This window comes from Notamacropus eugenii, chromosome 1 (assembly GCF_028372415.1).
Source record: "Notamacropus eugenii isolate mMacEug1 chromosome 1, mMacEug1.pri_v2, whole genome shotgun sequence".
Classification (NCBI taxonomy): Eukaryota; Metazoa; Chordata; class Mammalia; order Diprotodontia; family Macropodidae; genus Notamacropus; species Notamacropus eugenii.
This window is the reverse complement of record NC_092872.1, coordinates 427,868,214-427,888,808: the sequence shown is the minus strand read 5'-3', so window position 1 is coordinate 427,888,808 and position 20,595 is coordinate 427,868,214. Positions and strand designations below refer to the sequence as shown.

Genomic DNA, 20,595 nt, shown 5'->3' with positions numbered 1-20,595 from the left:
ACAGGAAGGGTGGGGCAGAACTGAGAGGAAATTATTGAGAGCAGTTAGGGTGGAGGAAGAGAGAAGACAGGCAAGCAGGCACAGCTAGGCTCATGAGTGTCTGTTTGTGGGATGGGGGGAAGGGGGGAAAAGGAGGAGAGGCTTGGGAATGGCTTTGTCCCCTGCACTGATAATGTGTATTGACTTCTTGGCTACTATGACAAATTTGGCTTTCTAGTTTTGGAATTTGACTTTCTGGTGTCTGAATAAGTGTTTTTCTTCTGTCTTCTATATGGAGAGTCTGTTATACTTTGTGATTCCCAACTAGGTCAGCATATTCATATTCATATTGCCTAGGCGTTACATTTGGCACCAAGAACAGGATCATAAGGTATAAAATCTCTATTTGGAGGCAGAAAGGTTTTAGAGGAAGAAACTGATATCCCAGATGGGAGGATTTATCATAATTCTCCCTAGCAAGGGAATGGGCTAAGAACATTGGACCCTGTGAAAACTGGGAAGTGAGGTTACAGGAGGGGGAACCTAGAGACTTGGAAAGGTATTTGCAAGGGATACCAATAAAACCAGGGAAAGAGCTCACAGGGATATGTAGGAGACGCTGGATTTTATTAACAGATTACTGTATTATGTGAATCTCTGTGTGAAAGCAGAAATGACCTGCTAAAGAAAAAAATCAGATGGAAAAAGATTTAGCTAGTTTGCATGGAAATTCTCAGTGTTTGGGATCTCCTTTAAAAGAGCAGACTGGGGGGGGGGGTCTCAGGTGGAGGAAAAGGCTGTTCATTTAGCTAAGAAGAAGTGGAAGGCTGGCAAAAGAAGAGTGCATACAGCCTTTATACAGACCCAGCCTAGTTGCCATGACAATGACTGCCAGGAGAGTGCATGGGCAGAAAATGGAACTAAGAGTTGGAAAATGAAACCATGTTAGACTTCTAAGGTCAAAGCTCACCCATGCTTACCAAAACAAGAGAACCAAAGCAACAGTTGGTACAATCCTTGGTAAAATGGAACGAGGGAAATGTTGGATTAACTGAAGAACAAAAGAGACTTGCATGATTTACTGATGGGACAGCAAAATATTTGGGCCACAAAAGATGTTGGAAAGCGGTAGCCTATAACCCATGTACTAAGTGAACTTCGGAAAGTACTGGGATAGGTAGAAGTAGTCAATATGCTGAACTTATGGCCATACATCAGGCTATCAAAACAGTTCAAGAAGGACAGTGTCATATGTCACTGATTCATGGGCTATAGCTAATGTGTTGTCCATGTAAAAAAAACAAAATTGAGAAATTCATGGCAAATTAGTTTGGGACAAAGAATTATGGGAAGATATATGGGGCATGTCTATGGTTATGGTCTATACTAATTTGTCAGTTTTTCATGTAGATGCTCACATGACCCTCACCTTGCCAGAACGTGGGTACAATGCACATGCTGATTGACTAGGAACATTGCTACTCAACATATTGTCCCTATTCTGACACCAACTGATGATCTAGCAAAATGGGTTCATCAAAGGGTCAGCCATTTAGGGATCTAGGCCACACACCTGTGGGCACAAGACCAAGGTATTAGTGTCTCTCATTCATTGTTAAAACGAGTAGCAGAAGAATGTTATATATGTCACTTGGAAAAGGAACGGACTGTTCCTCAGGTAGTAACTGGAGAGATAGCAAGGGGAAAAGTACCAGTCCAAATTTGGCAAATAGATTATATTGGACCACTACCCCAAGAAAAAGGATGCAAATTTATGTATACTTGTGTTGACACCTATTCAGGTGTACTAGTGGCTTGTCCCTATAAGAATGTGACCCAGAAAAATACCTGTAAAACTCTAGATATCACAAGTCTATATTATGAAACCCCAGTACAGATCCAAAGTGACAATGGGTCACATTTCAAAGGTAATGAAATGAAGAGATATTGTGTATTAAACAACATAGAACAGATATATCATATTCCGTATTATCCACAAGAGCCTGGGTTAATTGAAAGAATGAATGGATTATTGAAAGAACAGTTAAGGAAGTTAAGTTCTAATAATTCTTATCAACATTGCAAAGATAATTTGATCACTGCTTTGCTTAATTTGAATAATAGACCATTGGGAGGAAGTACACCTCTAGCCAGAATGATGACCCCACATCTGCAAATTAGAAAGCAACAAACACATAAGATCCCAAATATTGAGTATAGGACTGTGAGGGCAGATGTCCCAGCACCATATCCAGTGACACCTCGTTCAGCAAGATATGATTTACATTGTTTAGAGAACTTTAGGTTGGATAGAAAAGAAATAAGGAAAATTTCCACTGGAGTATGTATGAGAATCCCTAAAAAAATTTAGGATATTACCTAAATTAGGATTAGCAGCTCAAGGAATAATTGTATTGGCTGCAGTGATAGATTCTATTTATCAAGGAGAAATTATTGTGGCATTCCAAAATTTAGTTGAAGAATCCATACAGTTTTGTAAAAATGATAGAACAGTTCAAGTGATTATTATTCCTTGTGAAACTGACCCTCCTTCAGAAATAGCTAGCAGAAGAACTGAAGGATTCGGTTCTACTGATAGAATAAGATTGGGAGCTAGAATATGGGTAAAAGAGAAGTCAGACGATGTTCCAAAGGCTGCGGAAATTTTAGCACATGGGAAGGGCAATACCATAATTGTTGTTTATTCAGGAGAAGATGATTACCAAATTATACCCGTGACTCATATATTCTATGGTGAATGAGGCTATGATAGTGGGTTCATGGACTCCAGAAGTGTGGCTGACCTTATATCTACCCTGCTTCTGGTTATTGTCTCCTTGTTTCTTTTTGGATTTTTTTGTATGTTAAACTTGTTTGCTAGATTTGTTTTCTGCAGGCTTAGTACCCTCCACCTGCAGATGCCCAATTGCTTAATCCAGATGTCACCCCATGTCCACAACTGTGATGTGTAACCCCAGTACCTGGCATCGACCAAACTCCAGATGCCAGCTAAAGAACTGACCTCTCAAATGGGACCTCTTGGGGCAAGGACAGCTCGACATCCAATTTCAGCAGGAAGTAGCTATAGAAGAAGAGGCCTTCACCCCTTACCCTAAGATTTTAGGCCCCATTCTTTTCGAGGGGGGAATTATGTAGTACTTGTGCTCAAGCCTCATCCTAAAATATTGTTTTAAGTGCTTATTCTGTGTGATCCCTGTTACAATTCTGTTGATACCAGTTGCTCCACTGACCTATGTAATGAATATGAAAGATTTTGGGGCCAAATGTAATGGCAATTTAAATGGAAAGATCTTTCCCATTCATTGATAGGCCCATGTAACCTGCTTAAATCACATGGAAGCCTAAGTCACATGTGGTAAGAGGAGCTTGCTGAATGGGTGGAACAGGAAAGGTGGAGCAGAACTGAGAGGAAGTTATTGAGAGCAGTTAGGGCAGAAGGAGAGAGATGACACAGGCAAGCAGGCACAGCTAGGCTCATGAGTGTTTGTTTTGGGGAAGGAGGGATGGAGGAGGAAAGGCTTGGGAATGGCTTTGTCCCCTGCAATGATAATGTGTATTGACTTTTTGGCTACTATGACAGATTTGGCTTTCTGAATAAATTTTTTCTTCTGCCTCCTATAGGGAGAGTCTGTTATACTTTGACATTCCAAACTATGCCAGCATATTCATAGTCACCTTTGGTGCTGTGAATATTGCCTGGGCAATAGAGTTAGCCATTATTCTTATTTCCTCAAAGCCTCGATGAGGCCTTGTCTGGCCATAAAATCCAGCACAGATTCCATTACCAGACCGTTTTCCTGGTGGTTCAGTCTCTTAATCTTACCAAGTTATTGCCATCACCAGGATCCCTCTCCTAAAACAAGAATCAACAAATGCAAAATGGTAAATCATATTACTTTCTCTCTGAAATAAACCCAGGAAGAAAAAAGACCAACCAGAGGCCAGGCCCTGGCAGATAAGTAGTACCTTTAGATCACACCCCAGTTCTGGCTATACAGCCAATCAGAAAGATTCCTCTTTATCCCAACCAAAACCAGTTTACTGAATGCCTGTGCATGCTCCAAATGGAGAAAAAAGGCACTTCCATTACCCATCATTGTGCCTCTCTAGTAGCCAGTTCTCCAGCTACTTCCAGGGGGTAGAAGAGGTAGATAGATGAGCATGTTGTTTCTCCTTTTAGGATGTAAGCTACCTGAGGTCTATGTCAAACCTTTTTTCTTGGTTTCCCAGAAGCTAACTGAAGTTGTTTACTCTCTAGTGTCCAATATGAACAAATCCACATTAATCTCAGAGAGAGGCCAGCCCTTCCTTCCTTTGAGTTGTGGCCATGTCTCTGACATTCTAATAACCTACTGATGGAGATGAAAGGATCTTTTACAAAGCAGTGTGTAAATCCCCAAGACAGAGAAGTTTCTTTCTAATCAGATTTTCTTGCTTTCTTTTCTCTCCTTCTCTCCCTCACCTCATATTCCCACGACATTTAGAGTAATTCTAATTGAATCTGTTGCCTCTAGGTTCTGAAAATTTGCAACACAAATGTGAAATTTGTGTCTCTGAGGCTAAATGCCATACACCCTTGGGAACATTTGAAAATATATTATTCCCTGAAGATCTTTCTTTCAGCAGTTTCAAGCCAATAGGGATGTCTTTCTACTTAGGCCAGAGAGCCAGCTAATTAGAGCTGTATATCCTTAGGCCCAGGAGAAAAACTGAATGTCTAATGAAGGATGTTCCCCACTCCCCCTCCCCACTGCTATCATTCTAGTTCAGCCTTTCATTACCATCCACTTAATAAGAGCTAACATTTATTCAGGCTTTAAGGTTTGCCAAGGGCTTTATATACATTAATTCATCTGATGTGGCCAATAATCCTATGAGTCAGGTACCACAGGTATTATTCACCCCTATTTTGCATACGGGGAAAATGAGACTCTGACAGGTTAAATGATTTGCCTGGACCCCCACTTTAGTTTAAGCATCATACATGTGATCCAAACCCAGACTCATAAAGACACCAAGCCCCATGTTATTTCTGCTACGTTATAGCAGTTTCATTGTAGTAATAGATACCTAAAAAGTTCCCCTCTCTTCCACTTCACCCTCCCTCCAATCCATCCTTTCAATACACATAAATTCAATCATATTGCTCCTTGGCTCAAAACCCTATAAATGACTCCGTATTATCTACCAAGTAAAATACTAATTCCTGTGACTGCCATTCAAGATTGTTCACCATCTGCCCTCTCCTGCCTTATCTCATCCCCTCCATGCATTCTGTGTTCCATTCATAGTGGACTATTTGTGCCATCCTTGCTACTTATCCCCACACTTTTTCACTTTTGTGTCTTTTCTAAAATTATTCCCTGTGCCTAAATTACCCTTCCCTTCTGTCATTGCTATTAAATCCCTAACCTTTCTTTAAAGTCTAACACAAATGTCCCCTTCTCCAGGAAGACTTCTCTGACCCCCTGAGATCAAAGGGGCTTTTGATAAACCAATGATGGCCTTTCTCCAATCCTTCCAATCCCAGGAATTCACTGAAGACTCTGTTTTCACCTCTCTCATATGCCACCAGTTCAAATGGCACAGTACTGGGATTACTCCAGGTTTTGGCTCTTGTCTATCATCCAAGGAAGCATTATACACTGCAAGACATTGTGGCAGGGGAACTCAAGTCAAATAGCCTTGGTTTGAAAACCACCACTTTTGTGAACCTTGAACAGGTTGTTTAACTTGTCTGAGCCTCAGTTTCTTTCATAGTATACCTGGAATAATCCTCTTACTCTACCTTCACACAAGTATGAGGAGCGAATGAAATGAAGTCTGTGAAAGTGGTTCCAAAACCAATTCACAACAATAAACACTTAATGTTTCTACAAAGTACTTAGGATGCAGGACCCTGTCCTCTGTGCTGGAGATACAAAACAGTGCCTCTGCCTTCAACAGATTTATAATCTATTCTGGGGGGTTTGACATATATATATATAAATTAGCCTGATACTCTACTGAAAGGCAAAGGACCAATTCGAACACAATAACTGTGCTTACACAATGCACTATAATTATCCTGGATCCTGCCTGTTGTTATGGATCAAATGAGAGGTCTGAATTTATTGATTTCTAATCTCCATCCAAGGTTAAAAAATAACTCACATGGGGAGGGCAGAATGTGAAATATTTTCCCCCACAACAACTCTAAGATAGAGGATATATAATGACTGTGATCCTCATCTTATTTATCTATACACTTGTTTATTCATTCATTCACTTCTTTATCTATTTGTCTATCTTTATGTATTCATCATGCATTAATTTCTCTATCTATTAATTTCATCTATTTATTTCTTTATTGGCCTGGATTTATGATTCGATCCACATAGGGATCTCTCCATAAAGAAACTCCCTCTACCTATAACTATTCAGCAACAGATTCTTGGAGAATTGCCGGGGGTCACTGAGAAACAAAGCATGCCATGGTCAACATAGAAGAGAGGTCTTGAGTGAGGACAACCTCCTAACCATTATACCACACTGTCTCCTTATTTTACCTATGAGGAAACTGAGGCTTTGAGAGGTTAAATCACATGACCACTACTTTTCTGAGGCAGGGTTTGACATGACTTCTTGCCTATCACTCTATGTGTCCCACAAGGAGCAAAAGCTCCTTGCGTTTCTAACTCTAACTCTAACCCTAAACATCTAATACGCAGGAGTACATATAACTCATATTTCTCTAAACAAATAAGACATTTTAGTCCAATTATACTATCTGATGCATATATATATATATATACACACATGTATATGTGTGTGTATACAAATGTATGCACATACATATACGTACCATATCTGTGTATTTATTCGAATAACTGCTCAGTGCCAGCTAAGTACATGACTTGCTTCTGTGAAACTAGCCTTTTTATTCAAATCTATATATTTCATCAGGATCGTTTCTTAGCTGTGGGTTAGTGAAATGTAAAAAAAAAACCAGAAAGGCTCCCAAAACTTTGCATCTTTTCTTTGATTACGAAAACATTCCAGGTGTTTGCTTCCTTGGCCAGAGAAGGCTTATGCTTATGAGATTCTGGCTCAGGAATTAAACCATACCTACAACAGGTGTAAATCATAGTTGGTAGTGCTTAGATTTAGAGACAGGAGGTGACTTAAAAGTTGTTCAGTCTGTGAGAAAGAAAAATCTTGTTAGGCAGCAGAGAAGCTATTGTATTTTAATACTTATTGGATCTGTGATTTCAGGGATTTGGGCAAATTCTGTTGCAAACTAGATCAGAGATAAGGACCTTTCATGCTTTAATAGACATTTCATTTTTGTGGCTGAAAAAGAAATCAATATCCTGTAACCAACTTAGTGGTGATAAGCTTCTCCAAACTTAATGAATAGTTATAGGTAAAGGGAGTTTCTTTATGGAGAGGTCCCTATACGAATCAGATCATAGATCCAGGCCAATAAAGAAATAAACAGATAAATTTAATAGATAGAGAAATATTCTTGAATGATTGAAATACAGTCCAGAGCCAGTCAAACTAGAAGATTTTCCAGCTGCAAATTCCAGCTTCAGGTTTACCTTCCCTTGATTGGCATAGCCTTTGAGAACCCCCAAACACCTCCATGAAACGAGTCCTTCGGAGATCTTCAGCAAGAAAGTCAGGAAAAGCATTTCCACACCAAGAAAAGAAGAATTTTCTTTTAACCTTGCTTTGTCTGTGCTGAAAAGCTGAAAAAAAGAAATCGAAATATTGTAAAGGCTATTTTTACCTCAAATAAATAAATGCTTGTTGAATCTTGGAATATCACATTTACTCCCTTCTGTTATTTGTACTTTAGTTGTGGTTACAATTATCATTGTAATGATAGGAAGGACATAATAGTAAAATGATAATAATAAGAGTTTTTTGCACTGTTTACCACTTTACATATGGAGAGCAGATGAATTCAGTCAGACATTTTAAATTGGAAGAGAGGGTGGGGAGCCATCACCTTACCAAGTTCCAGTTTGTAAATGGGATGCTAAAAACAGTCCTTTGACGGACTTGAGGGTAATTGACTCTCTGACGCTGAAAATGCTCTAGAGAATGTAGGTATAAAAGCTGCCAGGGCTCTGGGCAGCAGTTGGAACACACCATTATCAGAAAGGTGGTGGAAACAGACAGCCGCGCATTTCTGCCCGTTTCCTTTCATTAGGCTCTGGGACCGTGTTGGCCTGGTAAAGAAAAAAGTGAGACCTGTGCAGAAGAAGAGTGGGGATAAAGGAACACCAGTGGCATCAAAGAACAGCAAGGAAGAGAAGTTGCCATTTTCAAAAACTCAAAACATCTGAAATCTCAAAGGCAACCTGCAATCCTCTTTACAAAGCGACTGGTGAGTACAGCCATGGCCCTGGTTAGGTAAAAATAATTCTTTTTTTGGGCTTTTGCACATGCTGCCAAAAGAACTTGAAGGCATTTTGAATCTAGGGCAATGTCAACGAATCCCAAGTGGGTCAGACTGCCCCAGCTGTAATGCCATTTCAAATGGCCCCATAAAGAAGCTGGAAACTTATTTCCTTTACCCCAATAGTACGATAACAAATTCCATAGTCTTAGAGCTGGAGGGGAGCCTCAAAGGTCATCTAGTCCAATTCTCTCATTTTCCAGATAAGGTTTAATCAGAGAACCTAAATGACTTGTCGTGAGTCACGCAGGTTCACTCAGGTAACTCAGGTCTTTCGACTCCAAATAACTCCATTTTTTCCACCATCGTGCTCCCTTCTAATTCCTGCATTTTAGAACTGACTGTAAATTTGTTAGAGTCTCCCAAAGATTGGATTCTTCTTCTAAAACATGCCATCAAAACAACATAGGGAAGAAAGGCAGGAGAGTATAGTGATTAAGAGCCAACCTTGGAACTCAGAAGGCTAAGATTCACCTCCTGATTATGTGATCCAGAACAAATCACTCAGCATCCCAGTCACCCCCTACTCAACCCACAACTCTCCAAGACTGACTTGTAGAGCAGGTTACTATCTGCATTAGTAGAGGGAGTATTCTTTCTAGGAGTTCCTTTTACTACTGAAATTAGTCTAGTTAAAAACCAAACAAATTACAATAGGAGAAGAGTTAAGAGGCTTTGTAAATCCATAGTTTTCACTGGTCTGTCCAACAACAATTTCCATTAATTACCTAGAAACTGAACTATTTCCTCATTAGTCATTTTAACTGTCTTCTATTTTGAATGCTAACATTGATTTTATAAATCTAATCAGGATGAATATGTTTGCAGGGCCTTTCAAGTATAAACCAACACAAATAGACAGATTCAGTCTATTTCTTCATCTATGAAATGGGGACAGTGATATTTGGGATCATAGATTAGAACTGAAAGTTCAGAGGCTATCTAGTCAATAGCACTCATTTTACAGTTGAGGAAACTGAGACCCAGGGAGGTTATGTGACCTGCCCAATGCCATACAGATTTGAACCCAGGTCCTCTGACTCCACAAGGCTACTATGAGGGAAGTGCTTAATAAACCTTAAAAAGCTATAGAAATGGGAGTTAGTACAGTAGTATTGTTACCATTCCTAATATAAGGCTTCTCCGCTCTTCTTCCCAAGCACTGCTTTGTGAGTCTCACTTTCTGGGAATATGTTCTGACAGCTTGTCTTCTTCAGGAGACCTAGTCTGATGAAAACCATCATCTGGAGAATTCTCTCTGGTTGGTGGACATTGAGATCCTTTGTGTTAGATTGCTAATTGTTGTATAGTAAGGTTCTATTTTTATAGAATCCAAAAGATTCAGAATCTTAAAAAACCAAAATTATTGAAGAAACACTGAGCAATGAAAATTGATGATGTTCATGATGACCCTGAAGAGCTAAAGTCCTAGAAGTTCTTTCAGAATGTTAAAAGAAAGGTTGAATTATGCTTAATCTTATTTTAGTCTTATAAAAATTTTATTGAATTCTCAAAAACTCTTGTGTACGATGTTATGCATATAGCAAGTGCTTAATCAGTGTTGGTTAAATTGAACTGCACATTTTCAGTCTTTATCATTTATTGTTCTCAAAACCCTTGATCTCATGCTATCTCATTCTGAAAGACTTGGTAATTTTACATCTTTAGCTAATGGAATATATTCACCAACACTGTATGTGGAGTTTTCATCCAAGGCCTTAGCTTTTAAAGGTCCAAGGCAGAGAAGAGAATGATAACTCAGTTAACCAGAATATTCAATTAACCAAAGCATCCCAACCCCTGGTCATCCTTGGAAAATAAGAGTTTACTATTTCTAAAATTACTTTCCCAGCTTCCAGTTCCTAGGATACAGGAAGAATTGCTTCATTTGAGAGGCAGGGGTTCTAAAGATTGTCATGAATAGCGAAATACATTTTAGAGTATGGCCCTCTCCTCAGAAAAAAAAAAGATAAGCATCATATTCCCAATACAAGATACTTCAAATGGCTGAATTTCTCTTATCTTCTATTTGCTCCAAGATGGAACCTCTTTTAGTTACTAATGATAACACCTTTACTACTGTATAGTTTCTGGCTCCAGAACAAGGAGGACAATAAGGGAGGCTTTGCAAACAGCAACCAGAGTTGTCACAGCAGCTAATCCAGAGTTGAAGCAGGCCTCATCCTGAGGCTGTAGCAGCACCAGATGGCAGGAAGTTGGGTTGTAATGGGGGACTGGGGATCTCTGAAACCGGGAATCTTGAATCCTTGGAATCCAGAAGATTTCCTATGTAAATCTTCCAAGGCTGAAGAGGCATGCTTTGACAAATAAAGTTAAAGGCAGGAGAGCCCAGTATTTCCTGGCAATACCCTGGATGGGGTTCATTCCCATTGCCCTATTACAAAATCAAAGTATTTGAATGTCATGGAAGTTTCTTCTTCCAAAAAACCCACTGGATTCTTTTATATAGAATGTCTTAATAAGTACGGCACAAGTTTGATGCATTCTGGCTCACTTTCCACCTCCTATATCTTCTCTTTTGGTATAATCTCTTTTGGGTATGCACGTATTAGAGGCAGGAAGGATCTGTCCTTAGCATGTGGTATGAGATAAGTACAGGCAGAACAAGGAGAAGTTTTGTTTTGTTTTTTTGACTGGAAGTTTTTCAGTTAATAATGGGTTCCTGAAGGAGAGGTAATTCACAGGGCAGAAATAGTTCATCAAATAACCTTGCCTCGGGAGTGAGAGAAGGGACTGGGAAATACTAAATCTGTGTAGCCTTGAAAAAGACACTTTAATACTTTTTGCCTTAGTTTCTCAATCTATAAGATGCGGAATGTTAGACAGGGAGTCAGAAAACCTGAGTTCTAGACCTGGCCTTGCCACTAACTAGCTGTGTGGTCTTGAATGAGGCCATTCCTGCCTCTGAGCTCTGGTTCTCTTCTTTGTAAAATGAGGGGATTGAACTAGAAGATCTATAAGTTTTGAAGTCTCTTCTAAACTATGTTCCTATGATCCTTCCAGCTCTGCCATTCTATGGTCTGCATTTGAATATTCTAGGTTAGGTTCTATGTTCTAGGATTCCTTCCATCTCTGACACTCTATGTTTCAAGCTGTCAGTGCTATTTTATGACTGCAATATTTCACTTACCCATGATTATGCCACAGAGCACAAAATATGTGAAGCAAGGAGCCCAGCATTCTTTTTCCTCTTCCTAATAGTTTCACAAAGACACTGCAGTACTCTGTTCCAAGGATGTTATTGTAAAAAGGGTGTATACCCTTTATATCTGTTACCTTTACCTAGGAAGTTCTTTTGTATATCTGTCACCTAGAAATCTAAGAATTTTTTAACTGATTACTATTTTTAGCCAGTCCCAACTTTTAGAGTTAGGAGTGGTTTTAATTTCTAAAAGCTTGATCTTATATTACCTTATTCTGAAAGATTCTGGTAACTTTATGTCTTTACTTACACTTCATACCTTTAAAGCTATTAAAGTTTAAAACTGCACTAAGACTTTGTGGACACCCCATATTTGAGATTTCCTTTGTCTAGAAACTCCTTCTACCTTCCTGGGTGGGTGGGTAATGAGTTCTCCAAGCTTGACGTGATAAGTCTGTGTTCCTCCCATTTATACCCTTCAGGATTTTTCAAGCTGTAATCATGTTTCCAGCTACCCATCCATACTACGTAGTCTAATCTTTCCAGACTAAAGTATCTTTTAATTTTATCCTCATATAGCCATTCCTTCATCCTCTAGATCATTGTAATGCAGTTCAGCAGTCCTTTATCAAGCATTTATTATGTACAAAGAACTCTGTGTTCAGGACTGGGAGAGATACAAAAAGCAATAATACCTAGTACCAACCTTCAGGGAGTTTACATTCTAGCAGCAGAGATATAGTATAAATAGCAAAAATACAAAAGAATCATAATATAATAAAAAGTATAAACAGAATTCTGTGGGAAGTTGAAAATATTTCCAACGGGGAATTGGGATAAGCTTTGTGGAGATGTTAATATTTCTGCTATGTCTGGAAGAATTCAAAGATTTCAAAGGAAGAAGATCTCAAAAGGAGAATTTGGGTGGAGGAGGACATTTTAGTCATAGGAAACGGTGTCCTAAGCACAGTAATGGGAAATTGCACATGTAGGGGGGTGGGAGGAGAGGTGAATAGTCCAGTTTGGCAGGAGCTCGGAGTCCATTAGTGAGAAGGGCGATGTATCAGATAAGGTTCTAAAGGCCAGGGAAGCGGGGAGCCAGGGGCTGACACCCTGTTGACACTGGCCTATCTCAGTGAACTCATATAGAAAATCTCTAGCCTGCTTCCTCTCCAGAGGAAGGGAAACAAATTGGCCAAGGCCAGATAATTCCCCTGATGACTGTTGTTCCTCTAATTATAGGATGCGTTTTCTATGTTGTGGCACAGTAGTCACCCAGCAGGTACCCGCATAGTGTCAATGGAACTACATTAAGGGTGATTATAGAATCTATTGAATCATTCTGCAAAGCTGGCTCCAAAAACAGACTTCTAGAGAGGAGCTTCTCCCTCCTCCCTTTTCCACTTCCCCCAGAGAAGATGGACATGAAAATACCTCTTCTCTCAATGGAGTAGACTAGTTAGGACTCGCTTCACATGTAGTTGGACAAAATAGTTGCCTATGACTTTAGGTGAACCTAGAAGGATCACCCTGTCTCCCCACATGCCTTATCTGTTGTCTGAAATTCTGCCATTTGATAGTCATTCCTTTGTCTCTTTCAGAGTCCCCAGGGAGCAGCCACACTTTAAGCATTAGCAGCTGATCTCCTAGAGGGGTTAGTTTGTCAGAGCTTTTCCGGATCATCATACCTTGCCAGGAAAGTAAATGTAACATGGGCAACAAAGAGCAGATTTTGACCAGCAGTCTCAGAGGATAGAACTGAGATCAATGGGCAAAGTTGTAGGGAGTTATGCATAGTTATACAGAGGACCTCAAAATAAGGAAGAATAATTTTCCTATCAGTTAAGGCTATTGGAGTTGGCTTCCTTGTGAGAAAATGAGTTCCTCATCCGTGGAGGTATTCAAGCAGCAGCTGGGTAGCCATTCTTCTGCCTTTGAGAACAAGCTGTCTGCTTTGTCTGTAAATGCACTCTCCTCTCAGCATCCTTGTCTTCTGTCCAAGCTCACCTCAGACTGGCACCTCCTCTGGTCAGCCTCCTAGAATTCTGTCCCCTGTTTTCAGGGCTAACATCTCTATTCATATTTGTTCCAACTCTGTAGAATGTAAGTTCCATAAGGGCAGACACTTTCTTTTTTCCCTTTGCATCCCCAATATCTAGCAATGTCTTGCACATTTTTTTTCTAGGTGGACCCTGAAATTTCATCAATACAGGGAGCTCTCCATGAGGGACTTTCACTGCTTGTTGCAGATCGACTTCTCTCTGAAACAGCCTTGGCTGGGGCACTGAAGGGTGGCGACCTGCCCAGCACACAGTCACAGGGCCAGTGTGTGTCATAGGCAGGTCCTGATACAGATGACAATATGGCATAATGTGTTGTAGGTAGAACACATTATGCCATTTTGTCTTATATGTAGTAGGCACTTAGATGTTCACTGGATTAAAGTGTCAAAGATATTGTAGAGTGGATTCCTTTAGTGTGTAGGAGGCTAGACTAGATAACCTTGGAAGTCCTGGAACTTCCAAGGTTCTGTGATGGACTTGAGGAGCTAGAATAGGTGGGAGTGGGGTGGGAGAAGGTTTTGGGGGAAGGGGAATGAAAAGCAGTTGAGAAGGCATCAAAGACAAACTTTATTCTGGGCTCTTACACCTTAATGTGAGAACCACTTTCAGAGGAGAAAAACTGGTTTGTAGGGTGAGGCAACTAGAGCATTGCTCCAGGGCACCAACATTAGAGGGTTACCTATAGTATTCATCTGCTAGGAACAACAAAGTTTAGCACATAGTTAGCAAGAACCCTAGAATCAAAGATTTGGAGCTGGAAGGAACCCCTTCATTTTACAGATGAGGAAACTGAGGCCCAGGGAAGTCAGTGGCAGAGGCTGGATTTTGCCCTGGCCTTCTGACGCTGACTCTAGTGTTACTACTGTATATATGGTCTTTGCTCAGCAATAGGAGAGCAAGAGGCAGAATTTTTGCTACTATAGAAACTAGGATTATTGTGTCCAGATCTTTTTACTTTTCAACTAATTATTCCTTCCACCTTCTCTCCCCCAAAGTTACGGGGTGAAAAAAAGCATTCAATAACTGATTACTAAGGCATTATACTAGGCACTATAGACATAAATACAAAAGTGACACATCCTCACCCTCAAAGATCTTATATTCTAATGAGAGTGACAATACATAAAGGAGAGTTATGGCTGGGAAAGAGGGTTTTGGTATGGGGAAATCACAGATGGTCAGATGCCTGGATAGGCCCTGCAGCCCTGGTGGATGGCTGGATAGGGTGTGAAGCATGGTTTAGGGTCAGAAAGATAGATTAGTGGAAGTGAGTTTGCACTCACTCATCCACAGGTAAGGACAGTTCTGTCCCCAGAGCTGAGTAGATTAATTTGTCCAGGGAGAGGGGATGCAGCCTCTGCAGGTATGGTTGAAAGGTCAGCTATTCTAGGTATAGAGAAGATGGAGAGCATCAGGACAGATAGCAAGATGTGTGGGCCTTATTTCTTGGTGGGTGGCAGTTTGGATGGACTGAAGTGCCATAGACTGAGTTCCTCCAGGACAGAGAATCTCATCAGGTCCTCCCTGCAGATTGTAGATGGCACAGAGCCCAAGTGTTCAGAAAACATTTGTTGCTTCTTCTTCCTGTGTCCAACCCACTGGATTGTTTTCTTCCCAGGTGCGTCCTGGAGGGTGAAGCATGCCAGCCAGGGTGGGACTGCTTATGGTTCTTTACCTTCTCACCTGCTCCCACTGTTCCCCACTCTACCCAGCGCTCAGGTAAGCCCCATCCTTTTGCTCCTCAGTGGCATCTCCTTCTCCTTCCCTGATTCCCATTGCAGAGCCGCATTTTTCTGTCTCAGCTTCTCAGAAGCTCATGTAGCTGACTGTTGGCCATAATGTCAAAAGACTCAGTTAAGAAGGAACTCAGGCCCAGCTAGAATAAATGGAAACTACTTGTAACAAAACAAAACCAACTAGACTAATCTGTATCTGAATGTGGTTCTTATATCATAACACACCTAGAATAAATTTTATCTCAGGTGCCTTTAAGCAAACTTTTACCCTGGACTTCGAAGGACAAGGCAGGCTAGGATCACGGAAAGAGGGCAGAATTTGGCTCGAGAGGTAAAAAAAAGATCTCAAAGCATATCTAGTTCCACTTCCTTGTTCTACAAAGGAGGCAGATAGACTTAGAAGCAAAGAGGTCTGATTCTGGTATTAGAGGGCTGGAGTTCAAAGCCTACCTCCCCAGTTTCTTACCTGTGTGGCCTTGGGCAAATCATTTAATCCCTCTGGGTCTCCATTTAGAAAGGCTTATAGATCTAGAGCCGGATTTTACAAGTGAGGAAACAGAGACCCAAGGAAATTAAGTGTCTTGTCCAAGGTCACACAGGTAGCGAGACAGGATTTGGACCTGGGCCCAAACCTGAAATCATTATCTTTTCCCATAAACACTGCCCTTTTCCTAACTTCTTTATTTTTTTATATAGTTTTAAAAGAAAGCAAGTTTATTGCTAGCCTCTACAGAAACAACAAAAGGTTAGTTTCCTTTGTACAACATGAAGAGTTGGATGAGCAAGTCCTATAAACTCTAACAAGAGTTTTAAACCCAGTTACTCCAAACATCGTGTTGAAATGTCACATTCTTGGGCTCCATTCTGGCCTCAGATATGCTACACTGAATATCCCAGCCTAGTTTATAAAATTTACCTTACGCAGAGATAAATCTGGGCACTGTAACTCATTTTATAAGCTACCCAATGATACGAACCCTAAAATAACTGAAGAATATAAATGGATCTAAAATCTTGTGATAGAAAAACTATTTCATGTGAAACTTAAAACATTGGTCCCTTTGTTTTTTAGCAATTTAAAAATTGTATTTATTTTAATTTTATTTTTAATCTTTCAAAATCAAATTTTTTCCCTCCTTTAGCCTTTTTCCTACCCACTGAGAAGGCAAGAAATATGACATCCATAATATATATGAAATCCTATAAAACATATTTCTGTATTAGCCATATTATATTGTGAAAGAAAAAAAGAAAGAAAAGAAACAAAGTGAAAGATAATACGTTTCAATTTTCCCTGAGTTCATCAGTTCTCTCTGAAGGTAGATAACATTTCCTCATGAGTCCATTGGAATTGTGGTGAATTACGCACTGATCAGCAGCTAAGTCTTTCACAGTTGATTATTATGACAGTATTGTTACTATGTATACAATGTTTTCCTAGTTCTGCTCATTGCACTTTGTATCATCTTCTACGTCTTCCTACTTTTTTCTGAAACAATCTTTCTCATCATTTCTTATAGCACAATAGTATTCCATTACAATGATATACTATAACTTGTTCAGCCTCCTCATTTGATGGCTATCCTTTCAATTTCCAGTTCTTTGCTGCTACAAAAAGAGCTGCTATAAATACTTTTGTACATAACGGTCCTCTTTCTTTTTATCTCTTTGGGGTATGGGTCTAGTAGCGGTATTGTTGGATGAGAGAGTATGCTCAGTTTTATAGCCCTTTGGGCAGAATTCCAAGTTGTTCCCTAGAATGGCTGAATTAGTTCACAACTTCAGCAACAGTTCATTAGTGTACTTATTTTTCTACAACCCTCCAGATGTCATTTTCCTTTTCTTTCATATTAATCAATTTGAAAGTACAAAATGATACGTTAGCATTGTTTTAATTTGCATTTTTCTAATTATTAGTGATTTAGAACATTTTAATATGACTATTGTTAGCTTTGATTTCTTCTTCTGAAAACTGCCTATTCATATGTTTTGACCATTTGTCAATTGGGGAATAGCTCTTATTTTATAAATTTCAATCAGTTTCCTATTTATTTGAGAAATGAGAACTTGATCAGAGAAAGTTGCTGTAAAAAATTTTCTACCAGTTTCCTGCTTTCCTTCTAATTTTAACTGCATTGGTTTCACTTGTGCAAAACCTTTTTAATTTAATGTAACTAAAAATTATTCATTTTACCTTTTATGATCTTCTTTATCTCTAGTTTGGTTATAAACTCTTCCCCATCCATAGATTTGACAGGTAATTTTTTCCCATGCTCCTCTAATTTGCTTATGATATTACCCTTCGTGTCTAAATCACATGCCCATTTTGAGTTTACCTTGGTAAACAGTGGGAGATGTTGGTCTATGCCTAGTTTCTGTCAAACTGCTTTCTAGTTTTATCAGCAGTTTTGTTGGCTGGCTTCTTGCCCCAATAGCTTGAATCTTTGGGTTTATAAAATACTCAAATAACATGGTCATTCTGTATTTTATGTACCTATTCTATTCCATTGATCAAGCACTTTATTTCTTATCCAATACCAAATTTCTTTGATGATCACCACTTTTAGTATAGTTTGAGTCCTGGTACTGCTGTGGAGGCTACTTTTCTTCATTTTTCCTCTGTTGGTTCCCTTGATATCCTTGAACTTTTGCTTCTCCAGAAGAATTTTGTTATTATTTTTTCTGGCTCTATAAAGTAATTCTTTGGTAGGAGGATTAGTATAGCAATGAAGAAGTAAATTAATTTAGGTAGATTTGCCATTATTATTGTTTTAACTTTACCTACCCATGAACAACGAATATTTCTCCAGTTGTTTAGATCTGTCTTTATTTGTGTGAAAAGTATTTTATTATTGTGTTCCTATAGTTTCTGTATCTTAGCAAGTAAACTCCCAAGTATTTTATACTGTCTGCAGTTACTTTAAATGGAACTTTTATCTCTTCCTGCTGGTTTTTATTAGTAATAAACAGAAAAGCTGGTGATTTGTGTGGTTTTATTTTATATCCTTCAACTTTGCTAAAGTCGTTAATTGTTTTTATACTGTTTTTTTAGTTGATTCTCTAGTTGTTACTTACTAGTTCTATACTAGTTTTTATTTGATTCTCTAGTTCTCTAAGCATACTATCATATCATCTGCAAAAAAGTGATAGTTTTGTTTTGTGTTTATTTCTTCAGTTTCTTTTTATCTTATTGCTACAGTTAGCATTTGTAGTACAAGGCTGAATAGTAATGGTGATAATGGACATCCTTGCTTCACCAATGATTTTATTGGAAAGATTTCTACTTTATCCCCATTACAGATAATGCTTGCTCTTGGTTTTAGATAGGCACTAATTTTTAAGAAAAGTTTCATTTATTCCTATGGTTTGTAGTGTTTTTTAATAGGAGCAGGTGTTGTATTTCTTCAAAAGCATTTTTTTCATCTATTGGTAGAATCATATGATTTTTCTTTTTTGTTATTGTAATAGCAATTATGCTTATAGTTTTCCTGATATTAACCAAACCTGCATTCCTCTTGTAATATAACATGACCATCATTTATGATCATTGTGATTTGTTGCTATAATCTCCTTACTTGTATTTATTTAAAATTTTTGCATCAGTATTAATTAGGGAAATTGGTCTGTAGTTTTCTTCCTCTGTTTTTGTACTTCCTATTTTAAGTATTAAAACCATATTTGTGTCATAGAAGGAATTTTGTAGGACTCTATATATTTTTCCAAATGTCTAATATAATATTAGAATTAATTATTCTTTAAACATTTGGTAGAAATAGCTTGTAAGTCTTTGGAGAAAATTGAATGGGAATAGAAAGGAATATACCTTTTTCTCAGCGGTACATGGAACATTTACAAAAACTGACCATGTACTAGGACATAAAAATCTCACAATCCAGTGCAGAAAGGTAGAGATAATCAGTGCATCCTTCTCAGATCATAATGCAATAAAAATTACATGTAATAAAAGGCCATGGAAAGATAAACCAAAAATCAATTGGAAACTAAATAATCTAATCCTAAAGAAGGAATGGGTTAAAGAAGAAATCATAGAAACAATCAACAATTTCATTCAAGAGAATGACAATAATGAGACAACATACCAAATCTTATGGGATACTGCAAAAGCAGTTCTTAGGGGAAGTTTTATATCTTTGAATGAAATAGCTTGTAAGTCCATCTGATTGCAGAGATTTTTTCTTAGGGAGCTTAGGGAGTTCAATTTTTTTCTAAGATAATGTTATTCAAGTATCCTATTTCCTCTTCTGTTAATCTAGGAAATTTGTATTTTTGTAAATATTCATCCATTTCATGTAGATTGTCAATTTTATTGGCACATAATTGGGCAAAATAGCTCTTATTAATTGCAAACTGATAGGAAGAATAGGTCATAGGACAAGGTCTTCTCTCTTATGAGAAAGGAAGTGTGCACGGCACCAAAGATCAACTTTATTGTTCTTCTATGATTTTCCTAAGGAATGATCTTTTCAGGTGCCTTAAAAAAAAGTATCACGGTACAGTAGGGAAAAAAATAGGACAGGAAATCAGGAGGCCTAGGTTCTAGTAGCTATGTGACCTAGCTCCTTTGTAAAATGTAGGTGTTACCACCTTCCATCTCTGCTTCCTGTGATTTTTATAAAGATCAAAGAATGCCAGGTTGATCAATTTGAAGACCTAGGTTTGAATTCCAATTCCACTACTTCCTAACTATGTGACCTGGGGCAAGTCACATAATCTGCAACTGGGTGTCAGTTTTCTCATCTCTAAAATAAGCGATTTGGATTAGATGATCCTAAGGTGTCTTTTAGCTAATAGTTGGGATAGTTGATAGCTAATAGTTGAGACAATAGTTGGGAATACATTGCAGTTACTACTCCTGGCCCTCTACCCTCTCTTACCTTTCCAGCCTCCAGACACCAGGTAAATAAGTTTCTGCTCTGCCAACTTCCTCATTCAGGCCTGAAAACTCTTGCCTCTTTTAAGTACTAAGACCTATTCAACACCCAGTGGCAACCACAGGTATTCTATCTGTTTTTGCCCATGCCATCTCTCAGACATGCTTTTTATACCCCCCAGGAAGGATAGGCCCAGCTGTCAGCAGCTCTGCTGATGGCTGCAGAGGGATATAGTCAGGAAGAATGCTAGATATGGAATCAGATCTAATGTTCCAAATTACAGTCTATGTGG

General features: G+C 38.8%; 1 protein-coding gene across 2 annotated transcripts in view; it reads right to left on the bottom strand.

Annotated features, from left to right (window-relative positions):
- Positions 1–7,465: 7,465 nt before the first annotated feature.
- RPN2 (ribophorin II) overlaps positions 7,466–20,595 on the bottom strand; it is an 83,414-nt gene continuing 70,284 nt past the window's right edge. For both annotated transcript variants that reach the window (XM_072631517.1, XM_072631514.1), the window contains exon 17: positions 7,466–7,733. In XM_072631517.1, the coding sequence (XP_072487618.1) occupies positions 7,706–7,733 (28 nt within the window). In that variant the 3' untranslated portion in view covers positions 7,466–7,705. The remainder of the gene's footprint in view (positions 7,734–20,595) is intronic.